At 36.6% G+C, this 17,263-nt stretch overlaps 6 protein-coding genes, 8 long non-coding RNA genes and 1 other non-coding gene across 15 annotated transcripts; 8 read left to right on the forward strand and 7 right to left on the reverse strand.

The window, feature by feature from the left end:
• Window positions 1-676: 676 nt before the first annotated feature.
• elg1 (DNA replication factor C complex subunit Elg1) lies at window positions 677-3,774 on the forward strand. The gene is made up of 3 exons (NM_001021172.3): window positions 677-2,358; window positions 2,403-3,246; window positions 3,294-3,774. Exons 1-3 carry the CDS (start codon window positions 774-776, stop codon window positions 3,625-3,627), a joined length of 2,763 nt encoding a protein of 920 aa, NP_595265.1. The 5' UTR covers window positions 677-773; the 3' UTR covers window positions 3,628-3,774.
• SPOM_SPNCRNA.4814 lies at window positions 1,165-1,501 on the reverse strand. The gene has a single exon (NR_194170.1). It is a non-coding gene; the product is annotated as a non-coding RNA (long non-coding RNA).
• Window positions 3,744-6,040, reverse strand: dsc1 (ubiquitin-protein ligase E3; the record flags this gene model as incomplete). The annotated part of the gene is made up of 2 exons (NM_001021173.3): window positions 3,744-4,157; window positions 4,226-6,040. 2 exons carry the CDS (start codon window positions 6,038-6,040, stop codon window positions 3,885-3,887), a joined length of 2,088 nt encoding a protein of 695 aa, NP_595266.2. The 3' UTR covers window positions 3,744-3,884.
• SPOM_SPNCRNA.4815 lies at window positions 5,839-6,351 on the forward strand. The gene has a single exon (NR_194171.1). It is a non-coding gene; the product is annotated as a non-coding RNA (long non-coding RNA).
• A 559-nt stretch (window positions 6,352-6,910) lies between these two features.
• On the reverse strand, window positions 6,911-8,581 carry hsp3103 (ThiJ domain protein, glyoxylase III). Its single transcript, NM_001021174.3, has one exon. The coding sequence runs from the start codon at window positions 7,900-7,902 to the stop codon at window positions 7,117-7,119; it is 786 nt and encodes a 261-aa protein (NP_595267.1). The 5' UTR covers window positions 7,903-8,581; the 3' UTR covers window positions 6,911-7,116.
• Window positions 8,138-9,088, forward strand: SPOM_SPNCRNA.4816. Its single transcript, NR_194172.1, has one exon. It is a non-coding gene; the product is annotated as a non-coding RNA (long non-coding RNA).
• Window positions 9,089-9,244: 156 nt separating this feature from the next.
• Window positions 9,245-9,325, forward strand: SPOM_SPBTRNAMET.04. Its single transcript is given in 2 exon segments — window positions 9,245-9,282; window positions 9,290-9,325. It is a non-coding gene; the product is annotated as a tRNA-Met (tRNA).
• Window positions 9,326-9,418: 93 nt separating this feature from the next.
• Window positions 9,419-11,025, forward strand: hip4 (histone H3.3-H4 chaperone, HIR complex subunit Hip4). The gene has a single exon (NM_001021175.3). The coding sequence runs from the start codon at window positions 9,879-9,881 to the stop codon at window positions 10,893-10,895; it is 1,017 nt and encodes a 338-aa protein (NP_595268.1). The 5' UTR covers window positions 9,419-9,878; the 3' UTR covers window positions 10,896-11,025.
• Window positions 11,026-11,077: 52 nt separating this feature from the next.
• rrp1402 (ribosome biogenesis protein Rrp14-C) lies at window positions 11,078-12,232 on the reverse strand. Its single transcript, NM_001021176.3, has one exon. The coding sequence runs from the start codon at window positions 11,877-11,879 to the stop codon at window positions 11,178-11,180; it is 702 nt and encodes a 233-aa protein (NP_595269.1). The 5' UTR covers window positions 11,880-12,232; the 3' UTR covers window positions 11,078-11,177.
• SPOM_SPNCRNA.4817 lies at window positions 11,407-11,747 on the forward strand. The gene has a single exon (NR_194173.1). It is a non-coding gene; the product is annotated as a non-coding RNA (long non-coding RNA).
• SPOM_SPNCRNA.4818 lies at window positions 11,879-12,079 on the forward strand. Its single transcript, NR_194174.1, has one exon. It is a non-coding gene; the product is annotated as a non-coding RNA (long non-coding RNA).
• A 1,261-nt stretch (window positions 12,233-13,493) lies between the features above and the next one.
• SPOM_SPNCRNA.4819 lies at window positions 13,494-15,340 on the reverse strand. Its single transcript, NR_194175.1, has one exon. It is a non-coding gene; the product is annotated as a non-coding RNA (long non-coding RNA).
• SPOM_SPBC947.06C (spermidine family transporter) lies at window positions 13,536-15,864 on the forward strand. The gene has a single exon (NM_001021177.3). It carries the CDS (start codon window positions 13,734-13,736, stop codon window positions 15,228-15,230), a length of 1,497 nt encoding a protein of 498 aa, NP_595270.1. The 5' UTR covers window positions 13,536-13,733; the 3' UTR covers window positions 15,231-15,864.
• On the reverse strand, window positions 15,492-16,212 carry SPOM_SPNCRNA.4820. Its single transcript, NR_194176.1, has one exon. It is a non-coding gene; the product is annotated as a non-coding RNA (long non-coding RNA).
• Window positions 16,213-16,365: 153 nt separating this feature from the next.
• On the reverse strand, window positions 16,366-17,199 carry SPOM_SPNCRNA.4821. Its single transcript, NR_194177.1, has one exon. It is a non-coding gene; the product is annotated as a non-coding RNA (long non-coding RNA).
• Between the last annotated feature and the right edge of the window lie 64 nt (window positions 17,200-17,263).

The following is a 17,263-nucleotide window of genomic DNA, read 5'->3' on the forward strand; positions in this document are numbered from 1 at the left end:
TCATCTTCAAAATAAATTATTTTTTACTGATTGAGTTAAAGTGGAAGGAAAGCTTTACACTTACCTTTTTTTAAAAAACAAACAAATAAATAAACAGATAAACAAATGTGATCCGTTTCTTGAATCTAGATTTACTTAATTGAAGTAAATAGACTACTTAACTTAGAAAATTTACTACAATCATAAACAAGTGAAATTCTGCTCTCCTTTATTTTACAACGATGCACAAAAAGTTAGTCAGCGTTCCGACTAATTGGCGGTAGTAGAAATAGTAATTATACAAATTCTTTAAAATTTTCTAAAAAGTATATTAGTATCAAATTTTTCTTTTGACTATTTCACTGATTATGTTAGGCTATGGATTAATAGCTATTGAACTCGGTTTTCTTTGCATGGAATAAGCAAACTCACATTAAAAGTTGGTAAGTCGTTTTTAAAAGAGATGAAAAAGCTTAACTGTGACGATTATATCTCCTACTTCTCTATTCAATTACTGACAGCTTACACATAACAATGATAATATGGAGGATCGTGTTGCTTCAATGGTGCAACGATATTTTATTTAGGAATTTCAGTAATCTAAAACATACTTAAAAATAAATAAATCTAAACTATAAGCTTATCGAATTCCCAATACTCGTTCACTAGTACACGGAGTCTTTGTCTACCTCTCCTTAACCAAACTGTTGAAAGCTGAGAAACCTGTGAAACTATTTCTAAAAATCATTCAAACTAGGACTTTTATTGAACTTATGCGGTGATTGAAGATCCCTATGCAAATTGTAGGCTATTTGTCTGCAGATTCGCAGAGTAATCCTGATTTAAAATCCGAAAATGAAGCAAAAGAAGAAAAGCCTATTGGGAGGAGACACACAATGTCACCAGTCCCTGCCACATCTGAAAATAAATATTTTGGCAAATCTCCTTTGTCAGGGTCTCGTAAACCTCGAAGAAGCCGATCACTTCATAAGGAACGTAGCTACATGAGGAAATTCTTTGATATGGATATGGAGGAAAGCAAAGACTTTGAAAATGATCAATCTTTACTAGTAACGCTTAAAGTATCGACTTCCTTGGGTCAAAAAATTGAGAATATATTACACCCAAAACTCAGCAATGATACCAACTCAACTGCCTTTCCGCCTGCTAAGTCGTCGGGAGAAGCATCAGATACTAATATTTTAGTTGAGAATATTAATTCACAGGAAACAGTTAATTCTTCCCCCCTTGTTTCCGAGTTACATTATTCAAACTTAGCAGATTCACCTAGTAATCTGCGAAATACTGTCACATCCATGCACCCGTTTTTCATGTCAAAGTCTGTGAAAAAGAATTCTGAAATCAAATTTGTAAGTGAAGAAAGAGGCGGTACTAAGCCAGAGAGGTTACTTGATCCATTATGGCCGACACCCGATTCCCAGAGTATGTTAGAGTATGCCGGCTCTATTGAGCCGAGTGTTTTCTGGTTTCCGAAAAAGCATTTAGAAGAAGCCATTTTAGAAGAGACCTCTCATCTTTCGTTTAAGGAGGTTCTTTCCTCCACCACCGCGAATATGATAACCCCATTAGCTGAGAAAAATAAAACAGAAGTATTACAGGTTACTCCTTCTAAACTTCATACTTTTGCTTTGGAATCGTTGTGCTTTTCACCGGCTCCTTTTATTCAAAAGGTTTTGTCAAGACTTTTGCCATCAGATCCTAATGTTGAAATGCCAATGATCCCACAAATATTAGAAAAAGGACTGTGGGTGTCAAAATATGCTCCATCTAAAACACAAGATTGCTGTGCGTTCTCTCAATGCCTTTCGAAGATAGCGGATTGGCTAAGGTCATGTAGGTTGACCAAACCTGAAAGCTCATCTGTACCTCCTTCATCTTCTATATCTCGATCCTCGACTATTCATTCTTGTACATCTTCTAAAAGAAATGAAGATTCTCTTTCGGAAAGTGACTTTGAACCGGATATCATTGAAGAAGAAGATGATTCCGACGAGTTCAATCCTTCTGTGTCGCGTAAAAAAGCAAAGCTTACATCTTCTCAATTTTCTAACTGGATGCTTGTTACTGGTGTTACGGGAATAGGAAAGACTTCATGCTTATATGCCATATGTCGTGAGCTTAATTTTGAAGTTGTTGAAATACACCCGGGAATGAGACGCTCGGGAAAAGAGCTGCTTGAACGGATTGGTGAGCTAACACAAAGTCATATCGTTGATAAATCTAGGCTTAATAATACTCCTGACATTCTTATCCTACTTGAAGAAGTTGATATTTTATTTCAGGACGATCGTGGCTTTTGGCAAGCAGTCTCTACTTTAATTGAAAAATCTAAACGTCCTGTTGTCATGACTTGTAATGGTAGGGAGAATGTTTTAGTTTTTCCACTACTAACATAATTTTAGAAACTGATTTTTTACCTTCTGCCTTTCTTCAGGAAGACCACATTGTGCAATTTCAGTCCATCTCTTCTGCCTTGCTAACCGACTATATTTCTAGTGTATTGTATGCTGATCGTTGCATCATATCAAGAAATGTTGTTGAATCAATAAGCTACAGATATGGTTCTGATTTGCGAGGTATACTAATGCAATTAAACTTTTGGTCCCTTGTAAATTTCCCTTCTTTGCCTTCTAAAGATAAGCAAGATGATTCTCATGAACCATTTATTGAGGCAACTATTTCTGCCTTTGATGAAGGCGTTGGAGTTTACAACCCACGAATTCAAACTAGTGAAGATTTACTGCAAACGTATTCTGAGGAACAAATGGGAGATATTGGGTTACTGTTCATGCCGAATTTAGTAAATTGGAGAAAAGTTTGCGTCCCAAAGTCTGAAATGGAAGAGAAGGAAGCAATTATGGAAAAATTAATTTACAGCCATCAATACGCGGACTCTCTCTCTTATGTAGATTACCGCTTTAGCTCTCAACCCACTATTTATGAGACTTATGAGTTAATGAATGATTCCGCGTCATTTGAAGATATGAGTTTGGAATGTCGGGATAATTGCGCTAACGCGTTTCAAGATAATCTTGTGGGATTTCCAACGATTTCGAATCCCTTTCATGCCAACGCTCCTCCCGAACCCCATGAATTAAAGCTTCAATACCATTCATTTTGCTTTATTAATAACTTATTTTCAAAAAGCTCTTTGAAAGCTATTTCCAGTAACGATAGCATTGTTCCAAAAGCTCTCAATAACCGTGAATTACAGCTATCTGCATTAGCGTCAACTATAGGTTACAAGTACGGTTACAAAAAAAATAGAAAATCTTACTTACTGTTTAATTTAGACTTGATCCGGATGATGTTTATAACATTCTTTCGTTTTTATCATTTGCTAATTCACAGGTCACCTCTTATACCCCCCCTAACAGCATTGACCGTCCTAATGACATTTTGATCCTTGAAGTTGCACCCTTTGTTCGTTGTATGCGAAGATATGATCGCATTCGTCTAAACAGCTATAAGTTGCTTCTCTCATCGAAAGGTCGTTCAGCATCTCATATATCGAGAAGAGGTGCAGCGAGTATATTACGGAGCGCTGGATATAACTATGGACGACTACAATATCTAGAAGGTAGCGACCGCATACTGTCTACTTGGTTTTCAACAACTCTAGATTAGCTTCTACATTTCCATTTTATTTTAAAAAACAACTCCTCCAGTTGAAACCAAAATAAGTTTCACTGTTTCTGTATATAGTGTATACTACTGAATATATCAAATCTTTACATTTATGATATTCAATAAAATTTATTTTATTTACTAAAATTTGCATTAAACGCATTACGTTGCACAATATGAACATCATTAAAACAAACAAAGAGCTTAGTAAGTCATTCGCTATGGATTTCTAAACCATAACTCATCAAATCATTACATTAAACGGCGGGAAGATGGCAGCGGCACACGGGACAAATACTTCTAGTTTCCATCCACTGTAGTAAGCATTGCCGATGGTAGAGATGGTGACAAGGTGTAAGCATGTAATTTCGTCTTACCATCATAGAGGCAGGATTTAAAGTAGATCCAGTGGAGACAAGCTCGATAGGTTGCATGCAAATTGGACAAACATTTGCATCTCTCATAAAGGCCTCCAAATCATCTTGTTGAATAACAGGATGATAGTCATAAACTGGGCTTGAAAGAAAGAACTAAAATTGAGTTAGCATTTTAAAAACATTAGAGCTTCAAATGCTCGGTTTAAAAAGTGTTGGCTTACCTTTTTAGGGAGAAAGAATCTCGGTCCCAATGTGTCTTGAACAAGCAGGACCAAAACCTGAAACAACATCCATAAAACCAGACCAAGTGCAAAAAAATACTTTGGAGGAAAGCCGAGTATAAGCTCGGAATCTATAAATATAGCCAACGGTAAATACAGCCGAAGAACGCTTGCTCCTAAAATGTAAGTCCACGTAAAGCTACGGGAGGTACCCTGCTTTACGTTTTGGATAATTTGGGGGATCCAAAAAGAGTAACTAGTAAATATGAGCGCAGATATAAAGTAAAATCTGTAGATGACAGGCCAAAAAGCAGAATAAAGGGATGCAATGCAAACAACCAAAATGATAAAATAGAACCGAAGACAGACAGCAGACCAATCACGCTGGTCCCGTTCATGCTGAGTCATAGGTTGGTCATCTTCTTGAGGTGGATTAACTGTCGTAGTTTCGGTATTATCATTCGCGGCTGATGGCGCATTGGGAGAGTTTTCGTTCGAAGCGTTGGACTGATTAGTGTTATTATTACTGCTGTTATTAGTGACAGGACGTGGCGCTGGAGGTGGCATATTGGAATTTTGAACGCGAAGTATTAAAGCTAGATAGCGCATAGTGAACATAACAGAAGGAACCAACGAAAGAAAGGCAACAGATACAAATGGAAGATAGCCTTTCTCAATCACAGCGTTTGTACTCAAGAAAAAAATAGCGATGTAGGCGTCCAATCCGGCTTGCATAGCAATAGTTAAAAATGATAGTCGCTGAACGTGGGAAGGTGAATTTATACGCATCTGTCGCAAGAGAACAAATATTTGGGAAAGAACGATGAAAATATATAAAGAAGAAAAGCGAACAAGATGATTTTCAAGGACAAAATTACGAGGACCTTTGGTATTTGAAAAAGTGAAAGCAACATTACAGTCTGGGGAATAAACTAGTCCAGAAACAAACACCTCTGGCATTTTTTGGGTTGAAACGCCTTGGGGATGGTAAAATTCATTCTCAATGGCCTTCAAAGTTTCCTTGTCCAAACCTGTATTTTTGTTGTGAAGAAACACAAAAGCGCTACAAGTCACTTCTTCTTCCTCAAATACAAGTGGTGACCAACCAACTGTTTGTGCATCCTGTAATCGAGTCTCAATCCTTTCAAGAGACCTATTTTGAAGTAGCGGGAAATATTCAGTACCATCTAAGGGAGGTGCATCTTTGTAGGGCGAATCCTTTAAGAGCCAAGGGATAACATCAACACCGCCGAAATTAGGTGTGACATCGGTAGATCCAAGAAAAACGTTTATAGGTTTTACCCTATCTCCATGAAAGGTCATATGGTATACGGATGTATCATTATTATTTTCTAAATTTAGGACAAAACTGATTCCATCGGAATTTCCGTCCACATATTCGTAAAGATTGGCAGAAAATCTACCAGATTGAGACATAACGATGTTTCGCAACGTTGTGTGCCATGTGACATTTGGAGAAACTTTTCCAAACGAAGGGTACGGAAGAATATTCCAATTCCCTGTCATTACAGAAGTGTGATTTAAATGGCTATCCCCCTTTCCCACAGGTTCCTCAAACAAACCGTCTCTGGTCTCCCAAATTTCGGTTGGAAATGTTAACGAATGTTCCACTCTTTCGGGAATATTTAAAAACGTCGCATTTTTAATCTCAGAGAAAGCCCTTTTCTCAGCCTTAATACTCTTTTCTGATGATTCTCCATTTCTTGAAGGTAGTCTAGGAGCCGGTGCAAATAACATAAACAGCAATAGCAATGTCACTACCGGCGTTGAAGGAACCCACCGACGACGGTCCATAGATCATTGAATTTGAGGAAAGAGATAATTTACTATCTCAATGTTTAATCCTATTCACTTATACAAATGAGAGATGTCTTTTTACTCAATGATCACAGTGTTTAAGGTTCTTGGTGAATTGAATTTGCCCTAGTTGGTTATTGAGTCTCGCTTTTGTATAGGGATCTACAAACTTAAGAGCTTAAATTATTTAACGAATTTAAAAGCCCACCTCAGCGTAAATTTGCCAACAGTGCTTCAAAGAACTGTGGTAAATTGCGTTATCTATCGTTATAGCCAGACACTCCATGGGAATGTACCTAATAATGCAGTAAATGAACATTTAAACAACATTTTTGCTTCTATTTATAAAAATGGTTTTGATTAAAATGCAAACAAATTTGCTTTCCGTGGTCTTACGTAGATTATAATACTAAACAAAATCTCCGTGATACATAAATATATACATTTCGAGGTTATCTAAATATACTGTTTATACTTATAATTAATGCAATGCAAATGATACTGCAATCTAACGTGTCACTAAAAAAAACCGGCAATGACAGTAGCCGAGTTTAGGCTTTGCAAACGCTCGTTTACGTTAACTAAGTTTAGGAAATATTAAACGATTCCCCAATTTTTAAAGAAATGTAAATTTCTTTTTCAGTTGAATAAGTAGCTGTATCTATTCAGAGGCGATGTTCTTATAAGTATAGATGGAAAAGTCTTCCATAAAGAAGGTCATGGCAGAAAAACTTGAAAGTGTTCGAAGGAGCGATTTGTGGTACTGTTGCTTGTTGCTACGGTGTTTTGTATTTACAGATGAATGAAAGTATATATCAATATAGATTCATAAATGTGAAATCGTTTTTTTGAAAAATTCTGACAAATTTTTTTTTATAGTATATATTCAATCTTATTCATTTCTAGTGTATGTAATCCACTTTAAATATCATCAATGATTTTGAGTGTTATTATTCATCGGCGTCAAATTATGTTCGCATCATTAATTTTTCCTGTATACATAAATTTCATCATACGTTCAAATTAATCGTTTAAAAAGACTCATTATCCAATAGCTTTATTATCGTTTCGCTTTACAAAACACGCAAAGCCGTTTTCGCCGTAGATGTAGCACTTGCAGGATTGGAACCAGTAACTAATCTTCCATCTGCTATTACAAAATCACCGAATGGGTTTGGTGACTTGATAAAGTTGGCTCCTGCATCATTCAACATATCGTCCAAAACCTCCAAGTTGTATTTTTTCAGCGCTTCCATAAGTTTGGATTTATCCTCGGCCACCCTATCGAAGGCGGTAACATCTTTACCACAGACAATTGAAACAGAGCCGTCGGACGTTTGACGCTTCATGAATGGAAGTAATGTAGGACCATGGCACACGGCAGCTACTACTCCCCCATTTTCATAAATGGAAGTACCAAGTTTTTGCAAATTTGTAGCTTTTGGAAAATCAAATAGAGTGGCATGTCCTCCTGCTACGAAGAAAATGTCATACTTGTCAGGATTCACTTCGTCGGCGGTTTTGGAATTTTGCACAATCCTCCAAAACATATCATCCTTATTTTCCAAAACATATTTTTCAGCTTTGGATAGCTCAGGGCCACTTGCGATGTGATCATCATAGCTCAAAAACTCTTCACCCTTAGATCCCTTGTCAATTGCCGGACCTGCTACTGAATGATCATCGAATTGGATTTTCCCTGATTCAGTAACAATGTCAACATTGAAACAAGCATCTCTAAATACCAAATAAGGATGTAACAATTCTAAAAAAAATGCTCCAGTATTCTCACCATCTTTATAAAATGGTCCATAATAATCAGAGCAAGCAATTAAGACATTTCTAGTTTTAGCAGGCATTTTTGAGTTAAAAATAGTTTGTATAGTGCTTTACAATGTATAACTCCTTGAAGACAGAAAGAGTTCGATGAAATTGTTTGGATTTTCGGTGAAGACCATCCTTTTATGTCTTTTTTTTGGACTCTAAATATTAGTATTTCTTCGATAAATTTTCGTTTATCGGTTTTTTACGTAAACATTAAGTAAAGTGCAACGTCCACTGATTAATTATTTCCATGTCAGTTACAGAAATTTTCTCCTTAGACGGCATAGCTCTTTTCATTGCCTATTGGTATTCTAGATGCAGCAAGTTCATATAGCTAACGACTTATTTTTTGCTAATTCACCCCTAAACTTGTAATGTGGCTACGAAATGCATTTTGCATCTGGTTTGTTCGAAATTCCGTATGACAGCAGGAGCAATGCGTAGCCAAGTATTAGTGATGAAAAAGGCCAGGGTCTCGTACACTGAGCAAATAAATTCCTCGTACAATAGCAGGTTTGCGTATTCACATGTTTACATTCTAAAAGTCGAATAATAGACGAACAAAATATGTCTGAAGCACTGTTATAATCACACAACGAAAGAAAAAGAGATGTCGGGTAATTTCTGGTTCACCGGCTGAATCAATAATTCGTTAACTTTCTTTAACAAATGTGTATTCGACATGAATTTTTCTAAAAATCAAAAAAATGAACTAACTACCACTTCCTGCTAAATTTTTAATAAAAGGATGGTGAGTTGTAACGAAAACCACAATATACTATAAACCACTGCTGTATATGTTTTGTTGGCACTAAAGCAAACGATGGTTTCTTTTTGCCTTGGTAGATCAGGAGTTGTAATCTAGAAAATTACGAATAAAAATATTCGTTGAAAAAAAATTCCTAGGATGTTATGACTTTATTCTTCGATAGAGTCGCAAATGTCTATACTACAATGAATGCGACCTGCAGTAGAAAGGGAATAACGAATTGGGGAGCAGCTAGCTATTTAGGAGAAATGATTATGAGAAGTAAGCTTATATTGAGTACAATTTGTTTATTAAGAGCTTAAATGATTAAAATGACAATTTCCCATTCATACAGTTCTGTAGTCATGATACTGTGCACACATGAACAGTTTTCTTTACTTAGTAGTGGAGTATTGATAAAGCAATGCCAACTGAATACCCAATTTCCATGAATAAAGTTTTCCTTAAAAACAAAAAATTCAGATCAATTAATCATTTTCATTCCTTTCTTTCCATTGAAAATCTCCAAACTCATATATACGTATAGTAATTAGAAATGATAATTTATCTCTTCATATAATTAATAAATTTACCCTATATATAATGTAACTTTTTTCTGTGTACCACAAGCTTCTGTAGCTCAGTCGGTGGTAGCATCCCTCTCATATAATGACAGGGGAAGGTCGTGAGTTCGAGCCTCACCAGGAGCATTCTTTTTTGCCCTTTACTTTTAAGAAAGTGAGGATTGCTGCGCTAATGTTGTTCAGTATAAGTTGCATTATAACGTGCTATTTACTTGATCTATCCCCATACTGTGGGAATTGTTCGTACTCGTTTCAAAGTTATTACCAAATAAAGTATTACTTTACCATCCTCCTAATCAAATTATTGTTTATCATTTAACCACTTTGCATTTTTTGTTGCTTCTAGTTCAATCACTTGTTGTTGCACTCTCTTATAGAAATTTGACGCAGCGTCGCAGAACTTATCATTTATTCAGTTACAAAAAAGTGCAAGCGTCCAATTTCTCATTTTTTGGTCTGCAGTTTGTTTCTTTAATGCTATCAACTCTTAGCCTTGTTCAATTGTTAAGAGTGCTCTTGAATTGAAAATTTCTATTAACTTATCCATTGGATTCAGTGAAACGACGGCACTAAGTCTTGGACTCAATTGTAATTAAAACTACCATTTTCGCTTGTTAGGATTACTTTTCCTTGCAAATTTTTTCTTCTACGTTTTCACTATACTTCGCTTTTGTTCGTCATGTCGCTTTTGTCTGGCGACCAACGAATTATTTGCTTGGAAATTCCTTTGCAAGGCAAAGAAAACGTACATATTAATTTTGCAAAAGAAGTGGAAAAACTTTATGGACCCTCTGTTCAGGAGAATTCAAAAAAAAATGATCTTTCAGACTCAGCGGATTCTGAGGGCGAAAGTACACATGTTGATGAGCAACAAGCAGCTAATGGGGCGGCCGATGGTACACAGACCATAAAGAAAAAGAAAAGGAAAAGGAGGTACGCTGACGAATACTACGATAGAACAGATCCCTTTATTGATGATGCTGAGCTCTACATTGAAGAGAAGGCTGCCGCTACCAAAGATGGATTTTTTGTATTTAGCGGTCCACTCGTGGCCGAAGGAGATACTGTGAAAATCGAAAGATCAAAGAAGACTAAGAAAAAGAAGAAAACATCTTTATCCAATGCTACACACCCTGCGCCAGCTGTCTCTGCGGTGGTGGCTTCAGCGGATGCTAGCTTTGACGATAGTAGGGATATTGAATCTGAGGACGAGCAGCCATTAAGGACTTTGTCCATTGAAATGGCTGCTAAGAATGCTTTAAAAGAGGCAAAACGGGAAAATGCAAAGGTTCCCAAGGATGTCTCTAAGAAGGAAGCAAAAACAACGAAAAGCAAAGAGAAAGCCACAAAAAAGACATCCTCTTCAGTGCCCAAACAAAGTACGGGAGAAAATACCAAAAAGGCTGTTAAACTTGAGACACCTCTTACATCTACACCCCCTATACCACCTCTCTCTGAACCAAAGCATTCTCCCGCTACTGTTAATGAGCACATTTCTCCTCCAAGTGCTTTAACTAATCCTTCTACGGAGGAACTCAAACCTTCGACCTCCCTACCTATTGATCAGGGCAATGCTTCTGTCGTTTCGAAACCTACTCAACAAGTAAGCATCGTTCTTTCTCAGAATGCATCCTTACCCGTTGATGAACATCAAGCTGAACCAGAGAAATCAATTCCAACTAGTAGCATCCCATAATTATACATATGTAGTGACCTGAAGATCTGTCAATCGATTTCTGTATATTATTTTTATATCATATTTTTTTCGTTAATAAAAAGCAATTATCATCACACCGCATTGATTATCTATTTCTTTTTTAAGGCAGAATTTTGTTTCAGTGTTACTGTTTGTATGAGTAAATTTATGTATTCATTCATAATCAAATGACAAAAAAAGCTATTTAAACCCAAACCTCCTTGTTAACCATTAAATCCCAACAGACCAGTATAATTTTTGAACAAATTTAAAGTTAAGCGTCTATTTTTTCTTGGATGGCTTCTTCTTTTTTGGTGCCTTCCCCTTCTTAGACTTTTTACTTTCTCTACGTTTTTTCAAATTTTCTTCTCTACGTTGCTGCCGCATTAACATTGCTTTTTTTTCGTTGTCCTTCCTTTCCTTCCAAGCGTCTGAAGACTTTTTCTTTTCCTTTTCTTTGCGACGAATGCTCTTTTTAAGCAATTGCTCGTTATCTTTGAGTTTTTTCCCTTCTGCCTGAAGCAAAACTCTATGCCATTTATCACTTTCTTCAATTTTTCTCCTTTTCTCTTCGTCCATGCTTTCAATACGGCGTTTCTTGGCTTCCAAATGCTTTAGAGCGCCAAAGACATCAGTAGGACCTCGCTTTTTTCCGGCAACTTTTAGTTTACCATTCGAGAATTTGTCATCTCCGACTATTAAAGTACCATAAGTAATAGTGCTCTTGTGGTTGTCATTTTCCTCGTCAGCAATGTTATCAGAAGAGTTCCCAGTGTCATAAGCTGCCACTTTTGATTCCTGTTTAGCCTTTGACTCCTTTTTAGCTAACTTCTTCGCTTCAGCACGAGCTTTTGCCTTTTCTTTTCTGCGCTGTAAAAGTAGAGCACGGTCTACTTTTTCAGTAGCTTTTCTTTGAGAGCGAAATGTCTGAATCTTTTCAGCAAGCTTTGCTCGTAAGTCATTTTTTCCTTCAGTTGTTTCCATTACAGACCGATGATAAAGGAGGAATCACAAATAATGGAGAAAGAGGATGAAAATACACAATCAGAATTGGGTTAATAAACAAAATCCGATACAACCCGATAAAAATAGAAAAGGGATGTTAAAATTTCTTAAACGAAAAAAACTTTTGAATTGATGATTGATAATAAATAAAATGAAGCCTAATTACCCACGAACAAAAAAAGAGAAACCCGATAATATGGAGTTTGCGAATCCAAAAACAATTGCTTTGAAAGAAAACTTAATAAAAGGGAAAAAAAGCTAAAGTAATACAAAGATTCAATGGCTATTCAAGATTGAAAGAACGCCTTTTTGTAATAAAGACATGTACTTGTAGTGTGGAAAAGACTGAAAGAAAACCTCTATTTCGAAATTTAACGTAATACGTTATTGTATTTACCAAAAGTTTACGCGCCGTTATTATTGTTTAATGAAAAGGTGCATACCGTTAAGCGAGATAATGGGTAGGGTAATTTGTATTTAGTCCGCGCAGAAAGCCACAATATTGGAAAGAGTAAATAGTCTATTTCCGCGTTTATGAGTTTCTCTATTTTGTAAAAAAAAACATTTATGAAAATAATTTTCTATGTTTTTCGTTATGACTTTGATTCCACAGTCATACTGGAAAGGCTAAAGACGATGTAAACAAATACCTGAACCAAATGTATTTGGAAGGGATGCGATGATACGCAAGCATTGAGTGTTTTAAGAATATCCCTTATCCAAGAGGAACAAGATTGTTTTCAGTTGTTGGATTTTATCAAGAAGCAGCCTCGCATAATATAAAGACGGATGTTGGGTTCTGAAGAAAACGGCAATTCCGTTTTTAAAATCCCCATAAGCATGTAGGGCAGCATATAGGCCGAAATTAAACAAAAAAGAGGAACTTATGATGATAGAGGTCTTCTTATTTTGGTGAAAATGTACAATTTCGTTTTTCCTACGGAATGGAATTGAATTGCATTGTCGCAGTCGCTGTCTTGAACCTCATCCCTAGATACTTGCGAATTGAAATATTTATAAGAATGCGAAAATGATTTGAGCGTGTTTTTGTTCCATAATAAAATAGGAGTATTTTCAAATGACTCTTATGAAGGTTCGTAGGAAAAAAACCGTTAAAAAAAATAAACATAGTAAAAATACCAACTATCTATCCAGCACTATTCCAATTCTATCACACCCAGCGCGCATTCTCTTTCTTTCCCCAACTGGAAAATTCAAGTGCATAGAGTGTTGTTTTCCATGGACAGCATATAGGGACATTGGCCTAGTGAAGCTGGAAAAGTAATGCATCCACGCAGCATTTTTTTTTTTTTACATTTAATCAAAATTGCTTCTTTGACCTTCTATGCTGCTTTATTGCTAGGATGGACCGATGTGAGCTCAAGTTCTATACAATGTGAGCTCCACTACAGCTACTTGCATTAGGACCCCTATCTTATCAAAATCTGGTAACTTAGTGTGGTACTGTAAAGATGGGTTATGTGAAGACATATTTTATAATGGTATGCAGTTATATAATTATAAGCTGTATGGTAAAAAATGTGCCTTTGGGAAAATATTTATATTAAAGAGGTATCTCTAACCTTTTTAACATAATATTTTACAGCAAATGCTTTTTTGTTAACATTAGAGTCCAGACTAGATAGATGGTATGGGCGATGCTGAGGCTGTCAACAATAATGAAAATTTCGGCCTCGTACTGAATTTGCTGTTTACAAATAACTAGACTGGGATGAAATAGCAGCTCTGAAAGCACTAACACCGAGGTTTACGAAAAATATAACTAGGAAAAAGTGTTAGACATCGTCTGTGATTAATTTCCTTCTTATAACAATGAAAGAAAATGATCATTTGAACAGCGTCTCATCCTCCGAAATAGAGAAGTGCGATGAAGACGTTGAGGAGGAATTATACTCCTATCCTGACAGCGATTTTCTTGTAACATTCAATGGCGAAGACGATCCTGAGAAACCGTTGAATTGGCCAGTTTCAATTAAACTATTGAATACAGCACTTTATGGATTGACAACATTTGCTGCACAGTTCAATAGTACTACCATGTCACCTACTACTTCTCATCTCGTCAATGCATATCCAATTGGTCATGAGGTTGCCGTTTTACCCACTTGTTTATACATTTTGGGGATCGCATTTGGTCCTATGATTTTTGCGCCCTTCTCTGAAGTGAATGGGAGAAAAATCGGCGTCTTAGTTCCTTTTTTCCTGTCCATTCTCTTCACAATAGGAACTGCCAGCTCTGACAGCGTGGCGGCCATCATGTGTACACGATTTTTTGCTGGCCTGTTTGCTGGCGCCCCTGTCGTATCTTCAGGAGGTGTGATGGCGGATCTTTGGTGCCCGGCACAGAGAGGTACTGCGTTGATTTTCTATGCGTTTTTCGTCGTTAGTGGAGCTGACTTTGGTCCTATTATCAGTAGCCTGGTTACTGAACACTCGGATACTGCGTGGAGATGGCCGCTATGGACAATTGTAATTATTGAGTGTTTTATCCTGACACTCGACGTATTCCTCATTAAAGAAACCTTTGGCCCAGTCATCTTGGCTACGAAGGCTAAAAACTTGAGGCTGACTACAAAGAACTGGGGCTTACATGCTGCTCATGATGAATATAGATTGGATTTTAAGGAATTTGTGACGCTGCATCTTGTGCGACCCTTTGCAATGTTGGCTACTCCAATCGTCTTTTTCATCGCAATGTTTGCCAGTTATGTCTACGGTATCCTTTATTTAGTTTTGACGACAATTCCTTATACCTTTGGAATGACGAAAAATTGGCAAGGCACAATTTCTACTCTTCCAATGATTGCCATGTTTACTGGAGTCGTAATCGGAGGTTCGTTCAACATCATGTGGAATCAGCGGTACGCAAAGTTAATCACTGCAAATGGTGGTAAACCACTACCGGAGCAAAGGCTCCCACTAATGATGGCAGTAGGTTGGCTGATGCCTGCTGGTATATTTGTATTTGCTTGGACGAATTCCCCCAATATACATTGGATTGCTCCGTTTATTGGGATTTCGATGATGGGAGCTGGCTTCTTCGTGATATTTCAAGGATGTTTAAATTACCTGGTTGATACATTCACCAAGTTTGCGGCTTCTGCCATCGCTGCAAACACTTTTACAAGGTCAATTTTCGCAGGTACTTTTCCGTTGTTTTCTGAAATTATGTTCAAAAAGCTTGGCGTTCATTGGGGAGGAAGTTTGGTCGGATTTATCGCTCTTGGCATGATTCCCATTCCTTTCATTTTTTACATGATGGGTGATAAGCTGCGACGCAAAAATCGCTTCATCAAGCTAATCACTTAGCCCTGAAGCGAGTAAGCGATTCTATCACTAATTATTACATTTTATTATATTATATCCCTTCTGTGCGTTTTCAATTTTTAATCCCGTCGCTGTCTTTTTTTACCTTTTAGATGGATTTTTTAACTGCATGCGGATGTTTTACTCTACTTTGAGGCTTCGAAAAACATTCTTTTTTTTAAATCTCAAAAAGTCGGGTTTTTTTACTAAACCTTTTACTTTTTCCTTTCCTTGTGGAATAGCTGCAACGGATGCGCATGGATGGATGCAATGCCTATTAATTTATAACTGTTTAATTTCCGCCCTTTTCTATATTATATACATGCTAGACACTCTGCGTGCTATTTGTTATACCCTGTGGAAAATGAAAGAAAGATCAGAGTGCTGGCTATGGCAAAACACCAGTGAAAGTTTCTTTTAGTTCACACAAAAGACAAAAATAATATTTCTTTTTCAACGCCTATCTTTTTCTTTTATATATTTATTCCCTATTGTGCATCTTTCGCATTCCATACATCTACCTTTTCTATTTATCGATAATGGATTTAAGAATGCAGGAATTAGCCTAATGTTTGTGGATACTTATATGATGCACAAAATCGAAATAAATTTATGTGATGTGATTTACATCCGTTTGTGTTGGTGGTATGTTGGATTTTTGTCAAAAGCCATGAAGCATATTTAGTAATTCATTACCAACTGTAATTTACAGATAGTAATACTGTCAAGAAATCATTCCCAATCAACCGTAAACTGCTCTCTCCTCCTTTGTAAAAACTATTTAGCAACAATATATATGTGAAGATGTTCTTGTCTTTAAGGCTTGTTTCTAATGATGATGATAAAAGCAATACGCGCTGACCCGAGAAGTTTTCTTCAACGTTTAAAGAGGAGCTTATTTTTTATTTTAACGTCGGTGTTCATATCTTTTACGGCCTCCATTTAACCTTAGAACTGTATGTTACAAAGCTTACAAGTTTCGCTTTTTACAAATATTATATCACTGTGAAACAGCCAGTACAACGATATACCGGAAAACTTAAAAGCAGCTTTTTAACTAGTCATGCTTGACCTATTACACGTCCTTGTTTCAAATAATAAGTAATGCCAATTAAATTGTCTTATACACCTAGAAGATTCCCTTATTAAAGATTAATCACTTTGCATAAGGAAGCAACATTGTACCTTAAACCTCAGCAGCGTTCTCATTCACAAACCGATAGGCTCAGGAAGACAAGACCCAAGAAGGCTATTAATGGGGTAAACTTGCATCTTTCGATAAAACAAGCAGTTTTGGATATCTCCTACTTTTTCACTTGACACTGATACACTGCAACCAGTTTAAGTTGCAAATTAGTTTTTCTTTTGTGAATTCCCCTCTAATCCATTTATCTTATACGGGTATAGGAGAGTAATACTTCGAACGAATTGAGCATTATCTTTAAACATCATGTAGCACTTTTCGACCTTCCTGCTTATTGGCATCAAGTCATGTGAACTTTGGTAAATAAAGGCAAATTCGCCTTAGCGGAACCCTAATCCTCAGAGCTTGCGTTTGTGCCTAAAAGGATAAGCACCAGAATGAATCAAAGCTACAGGAGAAAATACCGTTGGATGAAAAAGCGCAGCATTGAATTTTCATGTCACAAGGCTTGAATACGCAATGCTTTATCAACACAACCCAATTAGCCGGTTTTTGAGTATCCCAATCCCACAAGATACTCATTTTTAGTTTATGATTACCATAGTAATCAACGGACTCTTAGAACCTGTTGTTACTTCCTTGATGTATACAATTAATGTTGAAAGTTGGCACTGTCGACAGTGCCTCACATGGCGTTCCTTTTTTAACTCTCGAGACAATGATCTATTGGACATTTTGCTCAGTTTTTATCACAAAAAAGAACAGAGAGATTACAAAGTACATAGGATATAGTTGAAAAGAATGCGGTTGTTTTTTTCAAACGTTGTGCTGATTGGTAGTATCGACTATGTGTTTTTTTACCTTTAACTTTACATGCGCTTCTGTGCACAGA

Source organism: Schizosaccharomyces pombe (assembly GCF_000002945.2).
Source record: "Schizosaccharomyces pombe strain 972h- genome assembly, chromosome: II".
Taxonomy (NCBI): Eukaryota; Fungi; Ascomycota; class Schizosaccharomycetes; order Schizosaccharomycetales; family Schizosaccharomycetaceae; genus Schizosaccharomyces; species Schizosaccharomyces pombe.

Bases quoted from the DNA above. Each gene is read 5' to 3' on its own strand.
- elg1 (NM_001021172.3), top strand. From the start codon at position 774: ATGCAAATTGTAGGCTATTTGTCTGCAGATTCGCAGAGTAATCCTGAT. The intron at 2,359-2,402 runs GTAGGGAGAATG...ACATAATTTTAG, and splicing joins TGTTGTCATGACTTGTAATG to AAACTGATTTTTTACCTTCT. The intron at 3,247-3,293 runs GTACGGTTACAA...TGTTTAATTTAG, and splicing joins GCGTCAACTATAGGTTACAA to ACTTGATCCGGATGATGTTT.
- hsp3103 (NM_001021174.3), bottom strand. From the start codon at position 7,902: ATGCCTGCTAAAACTAGAAATGTCTTAATTGCTTGCTCTGATTATTAT.
- hip4 (NM_001021175.3), top strand. From the start codon at position 9,879: ATGTCGCTTTTGTCTGGCGACCAACGAATTATTTGCTTGGAAATTCCT.
- rrp1402 (NM_001021176.3), bottom strand. From the start codon at position 11,879: ATGGAAACAACTGAAGGAAAAAATGACTTACGAGCAAAGCTTGCTGAA.
- SPOM_SPBC947.06C (NM_001021177.3), top strand. From the start codon at position 13,734: ATGAAAGAAAATGATCATTTGAACAGCGTCTCATCCTCCGAAATAGAG.